Source organism: Mercurialis annua, linkage group LG8, assembly GCF_937616625.2.
Source record: "Mercurialis annua linkage group LG8, ddMerAnnu1.2, whole genome shotgun sequence".
Classification (NCBI taxonomy): Eukaryota; Viridiplantae; Streptophyta; class Magnoliopsida; order Malpighiales; family Euphorbiaceae; genus Mercurialis; species Mercurialis annua.
In genome coordinates this window covers 28,152,620-28,173,105 of record NC_065577.1, presented here as the reverse complement: position 1 = coordinate 28,173,105, position 20,486 = coordinate 28,152,620, and the positions used below count along the sequence as shown (strand labels likewise).

The window sequence follows — 20,486 nt, the reverse complement described above, 5'->3', positions numbered from 1 at the left end:
CATTGTTCGTCTTTCGATCTTCAAGAATGCTTTTAGCATTCATTGTCATAATCCAACTATTACATATCTATTTCTTCTTTTCAATACCGTATCTTAATTTGATTCTTAATTTCCAAACTATTTCTCTTTTCCGTATCGTGGTGTGAGGTTTACTCCTTACTATCCACAGTCTTGTTACTTCCTTGACTTCTTGTCCTTAATCAACCAATAGGATTAATTGTCTTAATGCTAAAATCCTATGGTACTCTTCTTACATCCCATATTCATACTCTTATCGTGCTTCTCGATCATCTTCTATTGCATTCTTTGTATTTTCCTTCATCGCATCTTGTACATCGTATACCTCTTCTTTTAGCATTCACAACATCGACCATGAGTGATGGTCGTAGCCAATTTCGTCTGAATTTCTTGACGTGGTGCTTTCTCGATTGCTTACATATTGTCCTATTGTACCCTGACTGACATCTTAACTGTCAGTGGATCCAATCCTATGTCTCAGTCCTCTTTATCCTTCTTTATTCTATGCATCTGCGACTACATAGAGTTCCATTTCTCTGATTTCCTTGTTAACTCTCCACTTGACTTTTCTATTTTTCATTCCTCGATCATACTTATCGAGTTCCTTGTGACATATGCAGGTTATTCAACTTCCTCAGTTTTGATTGCCTCAACATACTTCTTTACATCCTTTATCTTTATTTGGGTCCTTATACCTTTTTCAATACGAAAACCTTATTGTAGGTATTTTTCTCTTATCCCTTATTTCCTGTGTTGATCCATCTAATACTACTTTCTTGAGTGTGGCTCAATCCTGATATTGAGTTTCTTCTCACATCCTTTCACTTATCTTGATGTACGAAGTTTCATCCATATGTCCGATGAATTCGATGCTACATTTGCATCTAACCTTTCAAAGGTCATCACTATCAATCTTCTACATCAATCATACTATGCACTATACTCCTTATCAGCCAAACTTGAAATTTGGGATCTTACACTCCACATATAGTCATCACGTTTGTATTTTCCGTGGTCTACTAATCCGCTTCATAATTGCAATCTTGTGATGGAAGTTCCAACTCCTAATTCACTTTTTGCAGCACTTGTCGTTTATCTCTTAATCTTTCTTATTGTATTCTTCAAACCCTCCATTTTCTTGCAGGGTTGGGGTTGGCTATACCTAGCTAGCCAAATCTCATACTTATACTTTATATTCTTATCGCCTGTCTACCTGACTCGTCACTTCTATCCACATATATCTATCATCGATACTCTTACGAAAACTACTTCTAATTTTCAGTTTGACGATCATAACGATTAATTTGGACGAGAATCGATATAAAGAACGCGCGATTTGTACGAGAAACGGCGAAATCGCGGCGGATTGAAATCGATCGTCAAATTTCCTTCGCTTTCCATCATCTGCTACTTCTCTTCTCTTCTGGATCATTCTTTAAATGATCATCATATATATATATGGTTAACTATCCACTTTGATCCTTCAATTCTCTAATTTAAACCATTTCTCTTTTAAACTTTCTATTTCAACTTAACGATTAATTATTTACTTTAATTCCATTACGTACTTATTATTTATATCCAAATAAATAATACGATTCTAAAATTATTATTTTCCTTCAATAATCTTCTAATTTCTATTCTCGAGGCGTAATTGGATAATTTTCACTTTGGTCCTTGAACTTTTCCAAAAGTTGCAATTTTGCCCAAAACGTATCCGCGTCCAAATTTTAAAAGGTCTCCGATTGACCCGAAACTTTTACAACTATTACTATAAAATATTTCGCGGACCTTGGCGAAATAATTTCCATCACGGGATTTATATTTTAATTTATTTTAATTTTCTAATCTTTTCCTCAAATCCCGCTAATACGCTTAATAAAAATTTAGTCTAAATCCCCAATAAAAATTAAATTAAATCCACATTAACTTAATTTATCGGGATTTACGACACGTGATACAATTTAATTACTTCAAATATTTGGGGTATTACAGGCACCCTTTAAAAACCATAAAAATATTGGGTATTATAGATATAGTATGATATTTTTTAGGTTTAGGATTTCAAATATTTCTGAACGACGATACTTATGAATTTTAAAAGATTCTACTTTACTTAATATTTTCATGTATTTATACTTACTCACTCATATTTTTATCTGACCCGTGGATTTTAATTATTTTCAAGTATTTGTATCAAGGCGTGTCAATTTCGATGACCATGAGAACATCCTTGGTTTCATTCTTGATGCTCTTTTCGGCATTTTGAAGCATCCCATTCAACTATGTGATGGTCTTCTCCATGCTATGCATATTGAAGTTGAAGATGAAACCATCATAACCCTTTGGCAAAGATTGGAAAATAATTTCCACAGCCAACTCTTAGACAATTGTGAGACCAAGCATGTCCAAATGTTCAAGATGACCTTTCATCTTCAAAACATGAGGACTAACAGAGCCACTAGCAGTCAACTTGCAAGAAAGAAAATCCTTGATGGTATTGAACCTTTCAATTCCTGCTCTCTCTTAGAACATTTTCATGAGATCAACAATCATGGTGTTCGCATCCAATTCCATCATTTGTTGTTGGAGCTCATTCTCCATGCATCCAAGCATAATACAAGTGACATCACTAGAGTCATTGAGATGCTTTGTATAAGCATCCCTTTGAGCTCTAGTAGAACTAGCAGCTAGTTCCTCAGGGAGGGGTTGATCAAGGATATATTCCTTTCTTTCTTGCTTGAGAACAATTCTTAGGTTTTTGTACCAGTATAGAAAGTTGGCGCTATTGAGCTTATCCTTCTCAAGGATTGATCGCACTAGTAAAGTATGTGTAGTGTTTGAAGTGTTGGGTTTTCTAAATTCATAACACAACGGCATTTCAAAAAATTTATAAAAAAAACCCAAAACAAGAACCATGTAATTCGAAGAGACAGACAAGTTGCATAAATAAAACTTACTCGAATGTCGAATTCAAACAGTAATGTAGGAAGGAAGGAGGTCGTTCACTTACGTGATACCTTGCCTCGGATCAGAAACGCCTCCAAAAGAATGCGTTCTCTACAAGTATCCACATGAACAGACCTTTACCAAAACGAATGCTTGTATGCTAGCACTATTGCTTCATAAAGTAATTACGAATTATTTAGTGATTATGTCTTGTGTTAATTTCGGAAACACATATGTAAAACCCTAAGTTTAAGAGTGTATTTATAGGAAAATAACACATCCAGGGTTTACTCAAAAACGTGTTTTGCAATCAAATTCAAATACTACGTTTTTTATAACTCTTATGAGTTTATGTATATCAAAAACTCTTTTTTGATAATTATACACACAAACACACACACATATATATTATCTTTTGAACTCGAAATTCAATTAATAGATATTTATTACAAATTATATATATATATATATATATATATATATATATATATATATATATATATATATATGTAATTATCTATCGATCACTTTATTCTATTGGGTTTGTAAAACCCTTAACTGTTTTTGGCCTGTTCTTAGTGTGCGACCCTGTAGGTTCATATAATGTTGGCATTGGTCTCAAAATCTCTATTTCGGCCCACAAGTTATAAGTGGCATCTAACAAGACATTATGACTACCCGAGCCATATGAATATAGATTATCCGATTTAACCTTATATATAATATTTTAATCCCTTTGTCTCACGATATCCAGATTGAATATAAGGCATAGTATTGTCATCCTTATAATAATCAACCATTAGTTCCTGATTCCAAGTAGACTGAAACTAATAAGTCTCTATCAATTCATTTATTATGGCTATGCACTTCCTTCGTTCTATCTTTTTAAAGGGTCCATAAATAGCTTACTCAAATAATTGAGGAACAAATTTCTTCTCAGTCACTCATATTTTTCACATAGTTACTTTCATATCCAACAACAATCTATTCCATTATCCTATTAAAGATAATGTAAGACTATATCAAAATGTGAAATAACTATGTAAAAGTTCATGGTGATTTTAAGGTCAAACGATTGGTTTAATATTATTATAATCAGAGATACTTATGGCAATGATTTATGTAGTATTCTCATGATGGGTCATCCAGTGCTTCATTTCTTAAATAGCACATATGATTTGACTTAATACTCATATACATGATTAGTAAAACATAATAATCAATCGACATCATACTAGTCTTAATGTACTATTAAGACTAGGGATAGTTTGAAGATAATTCTTTATTAATCCTAAGGGTTTTACTATCAAGTCACATACTTGATGACCATAAGAAGAATTAACCATTCAAGCATTTAATCATAATATGTAATGATAATAAAAGTGCCAACTAATAAATAACAAAATATAAAGTCAATACGTGGTCAAACATGATTGACCTAGCGCATATCACTAACAAAAGCACCCCTTAATAACGCTCTAGTGGTGACAACAATAATCGAGAACTGGAACATGGAGTGAATCCTAATCGATGAAGGAAGTATTGTGAACCTAATGACAAATGTAGCTTACAAAAGCCTGGGAGGAATAGAAGCCAAACTTCGACGAGTCTCGATTCCTCTATCAGGACTCGACAGACTGCCTATCAACCCCTTAGGAGCCGTAACCTTAACGGTCACTGCAGGTCCAGAAAGAGAAATCAATAAAAAAAATCAATACACTATTTAACATAGTGGATATGGACCTATCATACAATGCGATCTTGGGAATGCTATTCCTCCACGATTCGCTGGCTTTCACTAGTATAAGGGCACTCGCCATGAAGATACTGTTTGAGAAAGGAGTCGTGACGATAAGGGGAGATCAAAAGATAGCCAAAAAATGCTACGACGAATCTATAGTGGACCTCCACGAGCCAAAAAAGACTTGACAAAAAAGAATGATGAAGTACTCAGTAAGTAACACGTCGGTAATAGGGATTTAGGACCTACCCAATGAATGTTAAATTTTATCTTTTTTTTAATCAAAATAGCCTGTAAGAAAAAATTTCAAAATCAACAAAAATTTATTCGGCGCAAAACCCCATACAGAAATTCCAAAAACCCACAAACAAAAAGGGTTTGAAACTCTACAAACAAATAAGAGGGTCTGAACCCCTATTAAAAGGAAGAAATAAAATCAAGACAATAAAACAAAAAAGAACTATTAGAGTTTAGATTAACCCTGAAGAATTCTTAAAAAGGATCTAGATTGATTCTGAAAACAATCAAGGTTTAGACTAATCTTAAAAAATCAAGAGTTTACATTAACTCTTGAAACAAAAAATAAAAATTGGTTTAAACTAACTAACGGAAATACAAAAAAAAAAAGGTAAATCGCCCAAAAGAAATAAACAAAAGGTAACTCGTCCAAAAGGAATAAAATTTCATTAAAGCAAAAAGGAAATACAAGAAGGCAACTCGCCCAAAAGAAATAAATTTTCATTAATTCCAAAAAAAACACAGAAGGCAACTCGTCCAAAAGGAGAAAACTACAAATTAGCAAACGGAGAAGATTTTGCTAAATCAATATGATTTTTCTCAATCTTCTTCATGAACGCCTTAGCCAAATCTCTGGGATCCAAGCTGTTCACACTAGAGAGATCTATGTCGGGATTTGGTTCCTACAGCTTCGCGCCAATGGCCAGTCGATACTCACTTACCAAAACTGAATATAACGACTTCGTACCAAGGAGATGAATATGATGGCTCCCCACTTCAGCCTTCAACTGATCTTTCTCGTCAACAACATGAACGTTGGTAGCAATAAGAGCCTCAATCTCCTGAGTCAGCTCGGTATCCCTTTTCTAAAAAAAAGCCACCTGATGATCATGAATTGCATCCTGAATCTTCAACTCCAAAATAAGAGTGTCATGCTCCTTTAGTAATCTCTTCAATCTTGCCCATTTTGAATTAGATTTGGCAAGCAGAGTCCCAAGCCTTTGAACTTTGTCTTCAGCGACTTGACGACAATCATTCAAAATAAGAATTGCTTGAATCGTCTGCAGAAACAAAGTTTAGATAAATAAGTAAAAACAAAACAAAAGAAAATAAAACGAAAAGAACGATGAAGAATGAAGAAAGTAATACAAAAAACAATGGAGACAAGCTAAATTTGATGAATCAGCACATGGTTCCTTATCAAACCACTTAAAATCCTCAAAATTGGATAAATTCTTAATAAACCCATCCAAAACTTTGGGATTCAGAAGGCTTGGTGGATCTTGCCTTTCGACCCAATCGGCCACGTTTGGAATCTCATCCAAAGTCGCTTTCTTAACAAGTCGGCGTTCTCTCTTAACCTTGGGATCACCATCAACAATAGCAGGGGTATCCAAGCCCATCGAAAAGGGGGTGATACTCAAAATCACATTTGGGGTAGACTCAATATCCCTAGTATCCGACTCAGAAATAGGCTCGGAATCAATAATAAAAACTTTGGTGGTCTCTCATACAGACACCACCAAAGTCAAGGAAGCGGATACCTTAATGAATTGTTTCGGAAAGAATCGTCTCAAGATGAATCACCTCGGCACCAGCAACCTCGCCCATAGGAATGGACATATCTACTTTGAAACCTTAAAGCAGTTTGTCAGACGAAGAAGACATCTTACAAAAAATAAAGCAAGTACAAATCACAATAATACCTTCAGCAATCTCTTCATAAGAGATATCAGCGAGCCCTTTTTGAAGGATCCTTCAAAGGTAACCACTGACACCTAAGATGACTATTAACTAATACTAACAAGATTGGTTTTTGAAAAATACTATGGAAAGATAATACAAAAGCCAAAGCGGACTCAGAAAAACTCAAAAGCGAAGGCGAGGTCTTCACCAACTTAGTCAAAAAACCTTGGAATTATTGGAAAAGGCAAAATTATGTTTTACTAAAATGAACTTCGATCTCCACCCTTCAAGACAAGGTAAACTAATTACAGACCACAATTTCCTACCATTGGCAAAACTCAACAAACCATCGTTCCTAGACAAAGAAACGAAATAATGAAATAAATTCATGGAAGGGGGCTGCTCCTGAAGTTTACATGACTCTACAAAAGTGATTAAAACATGGATAGTCACGGATGAAGTTCCCCAATGGCGATATTCAGTTCGTAACAAAGTTAAAAAAAATAAAGGGATCTAAAGGGAAACTTAGGCTAGTTATAAGTTGCTCGTAAAAAAAAGTATCTCCCGAGGCACGCCAGGATAGATGAACGTTGTCAGACGATAATCGATTTTTTTAACCCCATAATACGGAGGAAAGTTATACTTGGAATAAATTTCTAATATTTTCTCCTTGGACAGGGATGACTCCTTAAGTGTCATACAATCAAACTCAACTTTTTCCCTCTTAGTTGACATTGATGGGCGTGGAAATTGACAAACAACGAAAATTGGAATTGAAGAAAAGAAGAAGATCAAAGTAACGAAAAAACTATAGAAAAAGAAGAACAGTAAAAAGAGTAAAAAGATAAGAAAAAATGATGAAATAAAAAGATCCTAAAACGCAAAGAAGGGTTAAAAGAATACTTGGAATCAAGGGAAGAAAAATAAAAACAAAAACTTGAAAGAATCAACAAAGAATTTCAGATACCAAAGAAAATCGAGGGAATAGAGGAAAACGGAGAATGAGGAAAGAAATGAAAGATCAAGTACAGCTTAAAGAAACGAAACCCTACATTTAACAAGCGGGTGGAGGCCAAGTGTCGAAGAAAGATGACATTTGTCCCAAATCCAAGAACTTTGGTGAACACGTGTCGAAATGTTGAAAAATAAGGAGATTTGGAACGACTCGCCAAGTAAATTAAATGACTCGCAAAAAGAAAAGCTAAAATCAAACAAGCATAAATACCCAGACCTTAGCTCACTTGTGGAAGACTAATGATGGAAACCGAACTCAAAAATAATATAATGAACCGAGTCGCATAAGATCCGCTCGCCATAGCACATTCAAGAACTCGCCCAAATCTAACAATGTTAGAGTCGTAAAGGCCTCGTCGTGACTAAAGAAATAAAAAGAGGATTCTCTGAATCCCTAGAATGGCCAAATCCAATAAGATTTGGTGAAACCTGAAATCATATACAAAGCGCGTTGCTGGTTAATCTCATTGTGTGAGTAACTTAAATACTATAAAGATTCTAGAAGATATAATCTTGCGGAATCACTTTCTTACTTGGAAACATATCCCTATCTACAAATATGATCCTCCTAAATACGATTCTTGCTGTATAGAAATCCATTTCCTATTTAGATTCATTCAATTGAATAGAAATCCTTTTCATATTCTAACTCTAAAAATTATTCATCATGCTCACTATATAAATGACTTGAGCTATGCACACCGGACCCGTGAATTTAAAGGATAAGTCACGCCATGAGGAGAATACTTAATAGAACCGGAACAACGTAAATTAAATTTAAGTATAAATTTAATTTATAAGTGTCTTTAAAAATATAAAATAGTTATAGGAGTTTAAAATTTAAATTTGAAAATTTAAATTTTATTAATCGGGAATTAGGAAATGCTTAAAAATTGAAATAAATAATTTATAAGTCCCAAGTGAATATTTTCATAAGATTTGGACATAGATTTTATATTAAGTCTAGACCCAATAACTTTTCGAAGATTTATTAAAAATAAAATATATGTCCCATGAGAATAAAAAATATATTTTTATTTATTTTATATTTTATGGAATTTTTTTGGTACAATTTCATGAAATTAGGAGTTAGTTTCTGTATTAGGTATGGACGAATATTTAAGAATTTCGGTTAAAGTGACGCATAAGTCACCAGGGACTAGTTTGGAATTTAATCAAACTATATAAACAAAATTATTTCAATTGAAATGATGTTGAAGAAGCCAAATCTTCTCATTTCTTCATTTCAGAGCGCAACAAACTAGGTTTAGGATTTTCATGATCCAATTCTCGTTTCTAACTCAAATTTCTTCGGTAATCCACTAGTAATCGAGGTAATAACCATTAAGTTGAATTCAGTTGTATAGAATTTGGTTTATATTCAAAAATATAACAGTTATCGTATCGAATCTATAGAATTCGATTCGAATTCACGTTATGATTGCAGAATTGAATTGTGTAGAGTGTACATTACTGTTTGGAGCGAGAATTTGAGATCAGAGCATGTCGAAAAGCCCTGGGAACGCGATTCTCGTGGCTGTGCGGACATACAGTCTGTTTAAGACTGTGTGAGCGCATAGGGGCCTGTGCTTGCGCATAGGGACTTGTGCCAGCTCACAATCTTGACGTGTATACGCACGGTAACTCCGCTTCAACGATGTTTGGACAGTTTTGAACGGTGTATTCAATATTTATTCAATTAGACTTTGAATTATGAATTAGGATGTTTAAAAGGTTAAAAAGAACATAGACACATACAGATAGTCTGTTTATTTAACCGATGAGATGTTTTAATAAGCTATACATCAATCAAGTCGATTAATGATAAGAGGACTTCAAGTTTATACCGAGAGTCGGGATAAGTGATATGATATATGTCTAGCTTGTCTATAGAGTCTACTATTTAGAGTTAGAATTCGTATTTGACGATTGGATTCTAACTAGATATGACAAGCCAACTAGCTATTGGACCTGGAGAGTAATCAAGTTTGATTTTGGGATAACGGTTTCTGTGAGTTTATATATATATTTACTTTTGAGTATTTAAACGTGCATTGTTTTATACAATCAAATATTTTATATGAATTGCATAAATACATTTGTTTGAAACCAATATATATTTGATGGAACGTGCCTTCCTATTGGGTGGGAATAGGACAGTGTGATCACCAGTTTCGATCTAAGCTTTAGTTATATATCCATTAGTTGGACATCCTTTGTTAGATATGAGATAACTCGATGAAGTCTCTCGAGACTGGGATCTCGGTAGAGAATATTTTCGGGACTTATATCTAGTGAGTAACTCGGTTGATATTCTCTGGACTCATAATTCAGGATTTAGTAGTGGTATCAGTAACTCGGTAAAATTTCTCTGGACTGTGCCACATGGTATCGGTAACTAGGTGCAATGTTCTCGTGACTGTACCATAAGGACTAAGTTGTTTGGTATGGTTAGACATGATTACAAATTTGGGATTAAGGTTTCTTTATGTTCCTTATTAGGATGCATATGCAGTAAAATGTTTATAGCATGCGATTTGTTTTATATAATATTCATTAGTAAATTGTATGAACTCACTCAATATTGACCCCGTTGATATTTTCCATTTACAGGTAAATAATGTTTTGACGTAACCAACCTTCTAGTCTTTTCTTCGGAAGTCGCTTTTGAGTAATGTTACTCTAGAGCTGCAGAGTAGTTTGGTCTATCCAACAGTAGTTCATTTTGAAATGGTTTACTCTGATATGAAACTATTGTTTTGTGTATATGGTTTTAAATGATGCGTGTTTGAATAAAAGAGCTTTTGCCAGTAGTTTATAAAATAAAACTAGATTTATATTAAAACTATATGTTTGTACTAAACGTTTTAACCAGTTGTTTATTATGTTAACTGAATTTATACTGTTTGCATTGTATTCGGATAGGGCTATTATGATATGTGGAATTTATGTTTGCGCCCTGAGTTCTAGAGATACAATTACAGTGTTTTTATTACATTTTCAGATAAAAGTTTTCAAGTACTTACGAACAGATGTTGAGACCTTTTATGTTTTGAAAATGCGAAAAATTTATACAGGTTTCTAGTTCGGAACAAATATTCTCATTTTCTAGCGCCGGTCTCGACTCATGGAACTGGGTCGTGACTATACTACACAATTATATTTAATACAATCCCTTAAAATCAAAGACTGACTTAAATATCAGAGCGCTAGTCAGAAACCGCCGTCTGATAAACCATTTACTCTGTTTTATAGGTTCCAAGATTCCATTGAGAAGGCAGATTCCATCAATAATTAAATTGAAAAAAGCTCCACGATAAAAGTTAAAATAATTACATGAATTGAATTATTAAATTAAAAAATTTATAATAAAAATATTAATTTAACCTAGTTTATATGTAAAATAACTGACCTAACACTTGTCACGTCAGCTTTGTTTCATTTAAAAATATCAGCTTGCTTTCAACACAGATAAATATTAAGGACCAAATATCAAAAACAAATAAATTAAAGATTAAGTGTTAGTTTCAAATATTCTGTGAAGTTTAGGTATCTGATAGACATTTAATTGTACACATAACCACTAGATAAACACCATTTTACTTGGATTCCGTAACCAGCTCATGTACATTGTTAAAATTACAATTAATTGTATGCAATCTAGAATTTTGTACACCGAAAGAGCAAGATAATTTTGCCCATGAGCATCAGTAGTAGTTATCTATTTTAAAATATGCAATATAAAATTTAATATTTTTTCTGTAATTAACTATACATTTTTTATAAAATGATTGCTAATGTTTTACTTTTTATATTTCTATAATCTAGCTTTCATTTTTCTAATTACATAAGGTTATTCAATTAAATTGCTAATAATTGTCTATTTCGCGGAGTTGGATATCAAACTTTGCCAAATAGGCAATTCCTCAATCACATAGGCAAACCGATCGAAATTGATTGTGTAATTTTCCATTATTAGAAAAATAAAAGTTAGACATTAAAAATATAACAAAAATCATAAAAAAGTTTAATCTGTAAAATGTAATAAAATGACGTATCGGGTCAACGCCCAAGCTCAACCTCCTCGGCGAGAGAAGAAAAGAAGGACGAATTGCGGCAAATAGGACATGTAGGATGCAGCCTTAACCAGGAATCCAGACACTTGAAATGAAATAAATGACTGCACTTAGGCAACAACCTTAACATGTCATTATCTTTATAATCCCCCAAGCATATAGAGCAACATGAGCCTACCGATGCCTCACCTTTTAAGCACTTTACTTGCGAGTAAAGCAACTTAGGACATGTACCGATAAGAGTATCTTCGACAATACTATTTATCGAATCTTGATCGTTGATAGAGCTGGCTGGTGGGGCCGTGTTGCCGGTGCGGTGAGTGACGACGGAGGAGGAGCGATTGCAGAAATAATATGAAACTAAACTCAAGATAATGATTACCAGTATAACAGCTAAACATAACCCAATAGCCAATGCAAGACTACCGCCTGACGACTGATTAGAACTATTCATGTTTATAATTTGAACAGGATTTTTTATTGCTTCAGATAATTTGAATAATTGTGTTCATGCCCTTACTTAAATAATATGTCAACGGATTTAATCACTTCCCAGCAAAGATATTGCAACTTAATTATTACTTAGCATTATCCGTTTTCTGTTTTTAATTTTATTAAAGATAATTTATTTAAATAAATTAACACCCTTTCCATTTATGGAAGGGTCATATGGTGGGTTCATTTCTCTTTTAAATTCCTTAATGAATAAAATAAAATGGCATAGTTTCAAAAAAAAATGGCATAATGCATATATCAATATATAATACATCTCATAATCAAACGGCAAAATTTCTTAAAATCCACACTAGCAGATCAAACATAATCAGCTCAACTTGAACAAGGGATTCACGAGTCCAGAATATTCAATCTTGAGTAAGGAATCTAGGAACCCGGGCGACCTAAGAATCCGAAGAATCTAAAAATGGGTCGAGCAGTATTGATGGATATCACACCCGAAACAGTACCAGAAGACAATGACATGACGCAGATCCAGAACGGATAGGACCAGTCGCAGGTCCTTGACCCAGTACTTAACAGTAACTAACTAATAGCTCGGATAAGTCAAGCTTCCCTGAAGATCAGGGATAAAGACGAAGAACGTCTCATCATATCTAGAAGATGAGATCAGAATAAAGGAGAAGACTCCTAGTACATCACAATGACTATGGTGTATATAAACCAAGCTCTAAGTCAGGTAAATCTAATTTCACTCATATTTACTCTCAACACTACTCCAAGCTATCTGACTTAGGCATCGGAGGGTATTCGAGCCAACCCCGGCTCGAATCCTTCTAACCTATTTTCTTTTGTAGGTTGGATCAAACTCAAACCGGCAGTTCAAGAACCATTATTTGGCGCCGTCTGTGGGAACGATTAGTTCGTTTTCTACGTACTTAAAAATTCTTAATTTTGGTTTCTTGCCGAGAGAATGAATAACGAGAGAATGAACAACGAGGAAGAACCACCGCCACCAGGAGTGGTGGTGACGACGGGAGCTCTTCCCATAAGCGTCGGGCCAATTCTGCCCCCCATAGCTAGCACCGGAGGAGGAATTGCACCAAGAGTCAACCTCGCTCCCCCAACAACAGGAGTGCCGTACGACATTACTCCACCGCCCCTAAGAAGGGGAATTCCGGGACAGACGCAGTCCCCATGGGGTTACTACACCCCCCAGTATCAAGCACCCCTGACGTATCCGCAATCAGGATGGTACCCAGGATATCCCCCTTGGAATCATCCCAGTTACCAAGGATACCAAAGACCAGTCCAACCAATTCCGTTCCCGTCGTTAGACACAGAAGGGACGGTGACATCGACCACAGCTGTTCCGCCATATGTACCACAAGGTGTACCATTGCCTCCATTATACCATGATATGTACAATTTCAGTTAAACGGATGGAGCCTGATGGGCAGTACTAGAATGGAGTCCACGTATAGTAATTGTAGGAACATATCTCATAACAACTAATATATCTCACCTCTATAGATACATAACATAACGAGCATCGGAACAAAAGAACCGGGTTATAATGGACACAATTAACTCTTTTGATTTTCCATCTTATTAAATTTATCGATTTACCGGAACACCCCAAATAGAAATATCGTGTTATAAAAGCAACACCATTTACAGCCTCTCTAGTTAAAGTACAATAGCTCAAACTCGAAATAATTTGAAAAATATAGATAACTAAAAATAAAAGAGAAAGTTGGTAAACATGCATAACACGGTCAAGCTGATATGACTCTCATAGACGATCATGGCAAGTAAGGCCGACTTTAGGGCCCTAAACGGTTAAGTACGTCTGTCCCATAAAAATAGAAAAAGTTGAAGTTTCACAAGAATTAAAAGTTAGTTAGTTATAGTTAATTTGTGTTAAAATTTCTAAATTGTTCTTTTATTTTTTAAAGCAAGTCAATATAAATTAATAGTTCATAAAAATCAAAGTCACTACATAAATATTGTTTAATGAAATTTATATGTTTAAAGTTATACATTTGAATTATAAATTAATTAATTTTGATATAATAAATTCTAAAAATAATTTTAATCATTTTATATTTAACTAATACTATTTTTTTATGTTTATGGGATAAAAAAATAGCTATTTTTTCTATTTTTATAAGACGGGGAGAGTATTAATTATATATTAACTCCAGGTCAAAAATAATTATGTACTAACCTTTTTGAATAACAATTGAAATTTTTTTATATTATATATATTAAAATTACATAACATGTAAAATAAATATATCTATATACATATAAAATTGAGAGGACCAACAGATGTCTCTCATTGATTCTCAACAAATAAAATTTTCTCATTAATTCTCATCAAATGTAGCATTCTCATCAATTCTCACTTTTTTTAATCATTTATATAAAATATATTTATTTTAATAGTATTCTAATCTATATTAACTTCTAATCTCTGTGCATTATAATATAGTGTTCTAACCTATATTAATTTCTAATCTCTATAAATTATTTATTTTTTGAAGATTAATCTATAAAAACTAAAATTAATTCAGAATTTTGACTAACTCACATGTTATGAAAATATTTTTTCATTTTTATTATTTTAACATTACCTAATATGAAAATTATGATTAAAAGAATATTAGTATTAAAGATCATTAGTGTTTTCAAATTATCTATTATTAACACTAAATTTTTATTTTATTAGTCTTCATATTATAATTTTTTCACTTTTTTTAAATATTTTTTTATTAATTTATTATCTAAATAAATTATTAATGTGATCCTGCGTATTGCGTCTAGTACATAATAATAAACAAATCAATCATTTAATATAACCGAAACAGAAATAGATAAAAATAAAAAAAAATGTTAAGCCAGATAATTAGTGGTAGATCAATGATTGGATTAGGAGGACCAATTTTATAAAAAAATGTCTTTATTTTTAAAAAATAAAAGTTATATGGGTTTTTAAAGGAAAAAATTGAGGGGCCCATTTATATAAAATACATGTCTAATGATTAATATTTTTAATAGAAAAAGTTCAAGACTTTTTGTAAGAAAAAAACGATCATTTCACCCCCTCAACTTGATACGAAATGTTAAAAAAAATTATTTTAAAATATTTTGGATCAAAAAGACCCGCAATTATGTCAAAATGTATCAAATCAGCCCCTACCTCATTCCCGCCTACTTTCAACCCGCATTTGAAACACACTCTCCATAAAAGAATTGATAAAAAGTTTAAAATAATCCTTAATATTTTTTCAATTTTCTAAATTAGTCCTTGAATATTTTCCAAAAAAATACTTTTTCAAAATTTATGAATTTTGTTTTTCTTTTTTTCTATCGTACCGCCGATCAGCCGCTACCAACTACCGTTGTCGTAAAAACAAATTCGGCAGCCACCACTTTAATGGGTGGGTCTACTCCAGCGGACAGGAGGAGACTTAGAAGGGTCTGCTCTGCTCCGACAATTCTTCACGATGAAGAGGATCAGACTCGGATGGGTCTGTTCCGACGGAGGGGAGCAGACTTATCTGGGTTTGCTCCTCTATGAGATGAACATGAGCATACCTAGAAGGCTCTGCTCCGGCGGACTGTAATGAATATGCTTCGGCGGACTGGGAGCATACCCATTTGGGTCTACTCTTCTTCACAATGAAAAGGAGCAGACTCAAATGGGTTTCCTCCGACGGAGGAGAGCAGACCTCTCTGCACGATGAAGAGGAACAGACCTAGATGGTTCTACTCCACTTCACGATGAAGAGGAGTAGACCCAGATGGGTCTGCTCTGCTCTGACGGACGAGAAAAAAAATTGTTGGAAAAAAAATTCTGACGACGATTTCCGGTGGATGTGGCGGTTGGCGGTAAATGGAGTGGTTTACGGTGAAAATGGAGGGATGAATTTATCTGGTTTTACATAATTTAGGGATGGTGATACCAATTCTCTTTGGGTATTTTTGATACGAAAATCAAATTACGGGTTAGTTTCACTCAAAAGCAACCAAAATGAGCATTTTGATATTTCGTGCCAAGTTGAGGGGGTGAATTGATCCTTTATTTATTTTTGTAATGAAAAAAGTTGGGAGCAGGGCCCCTTGGGAGCAGGGCCCCTTACAAATAATAAATAAAAAAGTAAATTATTTATCCTAATTGTCCGAAAATTTAATTAATTTAGACTATCTTTGACAAAAAGAAAATTCAGAATTTCGAAGAAAATGAACTAATATTTTAAGAAGAATAGAAATAAAATTTGAATAGTAGTAATCATTTTAGCAAAGAGACCATGGATAAATGAAGTTAACATATATATATATATATATATATATATATTAAATTATCACTTTTAAATCTCTCAAAAATACCCCATTTTTGCAATCTTTTTGTTTATGACCACATCATTTAAAATCTTTAATTTTGGTTCATTTTCAATTTTTTATTTTTAATTGTAGCCCTTTGTCCAAATTTGAGTGGAAAAAAATTCAAATGTGTTGTTTAAATTTTTTCCCGCTTCAATTTGAACAATTAGTTACAATTGAATGTGAAAATTAAAAAATAAACTAAAATTGAAGATTTTAAAAAATGTAGCTATAAAAAAATCAAAAAAATTGAATATCTTTAAGAGATTAAGGTAATTATAATAAAGATGGAACCGGAATCACATTGGATTTCAAAGAGCAAGCTGTTAAGATTTGAAGCCCTTTGTTGGCATTATTGTTGACGTGGAACGAAGTTGGTTCTCTTAATTTTCTATTAATTATTAGAATTATTAATTTATAGAACATTAACTATTAGAGGGTCGACTGTATATAAAGATATTAAAATTTTATTGAGGAATTTACAAAAAAATACTCTTTAATTTTATTTGCACTCAATATCTCATTTTTAAAAATTTATTTTTTTACTTTATTTTTTTACTGTTTTTAGTTATATTCCCAATCAAATATAAACTTAATAGCATTTTTTTTTAAGCACATGCACAACTTATTCTCTCTTTTTTCTCTTTTCTCTTTCTCTTTTACCTTTTTTCGCTCTTTCTTTTCTCTTTCCTCCTCCTTCTTCTTCTTCTTCTTCTACTTTCTGTTACTTTTTTCTTCTTTTTTTCCTTCCATTTTTATAGAATTTTTTAACAGATTTTATTTAAAAATTATATAACTCATCAAATACTTTCGATATATAACACAAACAATCTAGCATCGCTATCACCTTATCCTTTTATTTCTGATTTTCTTCTTCCTGCTCTTTATATTTTTTTATATGTTAATTGTTAATTTTGTTCATATATTCGCAACCATTATAAACTGTTTGAAACTGTTTTCTAAATATATTAGATAAACATTGCAAATTGTGTTTTTAGAATTTGTTTGAAACTGTTTCAAAAAATTTTATAAACCGTTTTTAAACCCTTTTATAAACTGTATTTTAAAAACATTTATAGACTGTTGTGAAAATTCTGTAATTTATTTGAAACTGTTCTTTTTGAAACTGTTTGAAACCGTTGTAAATTATTTGAAACTTTTGTAAACTGTTTGAAATTTTTGTAAACTGTTTGAAACCTTTATAAACTATTTAAAAATATTTTTAGAGACTGTTTCAATTTGTTTTTAGAAACCGTTTAAAACCTTTCTTAACTCTTTCAAACCATTGTAAAGTGTTTGAAACTCTTTTATAAATTGTGTTATAAAAACCGTTATAAAGAATTTTGAAATTTTTGTAATATATTTGAAATTGTTTAAAACCTTTATAAACTGTTTAAAACCTTTATAAATTGTTTGAAATTTTTGTAAACTGTTTGAAACTGTTTAAAATATTTTGTAAATCGTTTGAAACCTTTTTGTAAACTGTTTGCAACCATTGTATAAACTTAAAAAACACGGTTGCATTACTATGTTTAAAAAATATTTTGAAACTGTTTGAAACCGTTTTTAATAGATTTTCAATCACAAAAAAATAAGTTAATAGTTTGCAATTTTCTTTCTTTCTTTCTTAAGAAAATTATGATCGTTAGATGTGAATTCGAAATAAAATTTAAAGCAATTTGATTACGAATTAAAAATTTGAGCGGATCGAAAATTAGATTTAAAATTCGCTATAAATTTTCAAGAAGTAATAATATAATTAGAGAAATCAGTTGTTGAATTGTTATGTGCTGAAAATTTTGAACTAAGTTGTTGAATTATTAGTTATTTTTCTTTGAATGAGATGAAGAAGAAAAACAAGAAGCTGTAAATAAAACATGTAAAGTATAAATGAAGTATAAAAATAAATAAAAGAGTAAAAAAATAAATAAGTGACAGGCTAGAGTAGGTAAATCAAGTTGGGATTTTTGAGTTATCAAATGCTAATATTTTTGCTATTTAGGTATTCTCTTAATTATCCCAATTTTATTTGTATTATTAGTGACCTAGGGTTACGACCGGGTTTGATGGCAAGCAAAGAATACGTTGTCCAAAACAAACATTTAGTCATGGGATTCTTAACTCTGATAAAAAAAAATCATGGAATTCTTAATAAGTAATATAGGCATTATCCATTTTCAAATTCTTGTATTTTTTTTTCTTACATCGAGTCCCTTCACTTAAAAATGCATTTATTATCTCCCTGCATTTTCTATTTATTTTTCATCAGGTCCTTCCATATAGCGAGTGGTGACGCCGTGATAAAACTGCTTCCCCAATGGTACACGTCAATTAAATTAAAGGTTAATTTTATATAAAATCAGTACCGATACATGAAATTGCAAAAGTAACACGACTTTTAAAACGTGGCAATTCAGGGCACCACCTTTCATTTTTTTTTTCAAAAACAACATGAGCACATTTTAATGGCGTTTTTTGCTGACCTGGCATGATACGTGGCACTCTAATCGGGTGTCCAAGTCAGTAAAATTTTATCTAATAATGTGTACATATTGTTTTTAAAAAGAAATGAAAGGTGATGCCCTGAATTGACACGTTTTAAAGGTCGTGTTATTTTTTAGATTTCGTATAAAGGAGATGATTTTATATGTAATTAACCCTTAAATTAATTCACATATCTATGACTTGGCAAAATGACTTTGCAATAAAAGAGTATATGTTGAAACAATTGCTATAAATGAACTGAACACGATGAGGCTGAGTTGCGGACTAGGTCGCTCTCTTTTAGACGTTTCGCGACACATCTCGGTGGTGCAAAACAGACTACCAACCGTGGCGTCCCTAAGATAAAACAGGCCAAAATGCTGCTTTCACTACACTGTTTTTGGTTAAACTGCTTTTATATTTTATTAGATTTTTGGATAAATTTTCACGAAATTTGAAAGTCGTTTCCGTTTAGACTACGGACGACTAGTTTAGAAGTTGGTTTAAAGTGCATGATTGAGCTAGCTAGTACTAAAAGGCACTTTAACCAAAACTATATATATACATTCCAATTGAATGAAATGGACACATAACCCATTTCAACAATTCAAAAACAAAAGAAGAGCAGCTTAGCTCCAATGGCGACGGCGAACATTAGGGTTTGGTGATTTTTCGTCCGTTTTTCGATTCTAACTCCATTTCTTCGACGATTACTCAAGTAATCGAGGTACTAAACCTGTATTAAACGTTTATTTTAATATATTTTGATATAATTCGAATATATATTCGTTTATAAACGGTTACCGCATCAAACGATCGATTTAAACGTCTGATTTATAATTGGATTGTGTATATGTGTTATAGGACGTTAAATTTGCATTTTTGGACGTGTCGAACTAAAAGACGTTAGTCGGAACGACCCGGGAATTGATTTTCCCGGGGCGGCGTGTGCGGCACGCCCACACAGTATGTGCGAGTACAGCGCGCCCGCACAGTTTGTGCGAGTGCGGCGCGCCCGCACAGGCCGGCGGCTGGCCCGCTTTGATAGTTCCTCGAGCGCATACGTGGGGACTTTGTCGGACTCTGACGGGGGGCGATTCCGAGGGGTTTTTGCCAAGTAACTCGAGATGTTTTCCGACCAAACCTAAAATGTTTTAAAGAAATGTTTTCAACCCAAACCTAAGTGCTTTTAAAATGAGATTTTAAAAGTAAAGCTAAACATTTATAAAGGACTTTAAAAGAGTTAAAATCGATGTTTAACCGGTTTAAAAGAACTAGCAAACGATGTTGCTAAATAATTAGTATATGACTGTGAATTGTTTTGGCAATCAAGTCGATACTATTAAGTGATTTTAATTAGGTATTGCTATGCCTAAATGACTTCTAAAATGAAGTCTAAACGTTTTCTTGAGATGAAAACAGTTTAAATGGTTCTT

General features: G+C 32.8%; 2 protein-coding genes across 2 annotated transcripts; one reads left to right on the top strand and one right to left on the bottom strand.

Annotated features, from left to right (window-relative positions):
- Positions 1-11,159: 11,159 nt before the first annotated feature.
- LOC126661818 (putative RING-H2 finger protein ATL71) lies at positions 11,160-12,175 on the bottom strand. The gene is made up of 3 exons (XM_050355688.1): positions 11,726-12,175; positions 11,289-11,366; positions 11,160-11,198 (listed from the first exon to the last, which is right to left on the bottom strand). Exons 1-3 carry the CDS (start codon positions 12,173-12,175, stop codon positions 11,160-11,162), a joined length of 567 nt encoding a protein of 188 aa, XP_050211645.1.
- A 975-nt stretch (positions 12,176-13,150) lies between these two features.
- LOC126661817 (protein SRC2 homolog) lies at positions 13,151-13,615 on the top strand. The gene has a single exon (XM_050355687.1). It carries the CDS (start codon positions 13,151-13,153, stop codon positions 13,613-13,615), a length of 465 nt encoding a protein of 154 aa, XP_050211644.1.
- Positions 13,616-20,486: the final 6,871 nt, after the last annotated feature.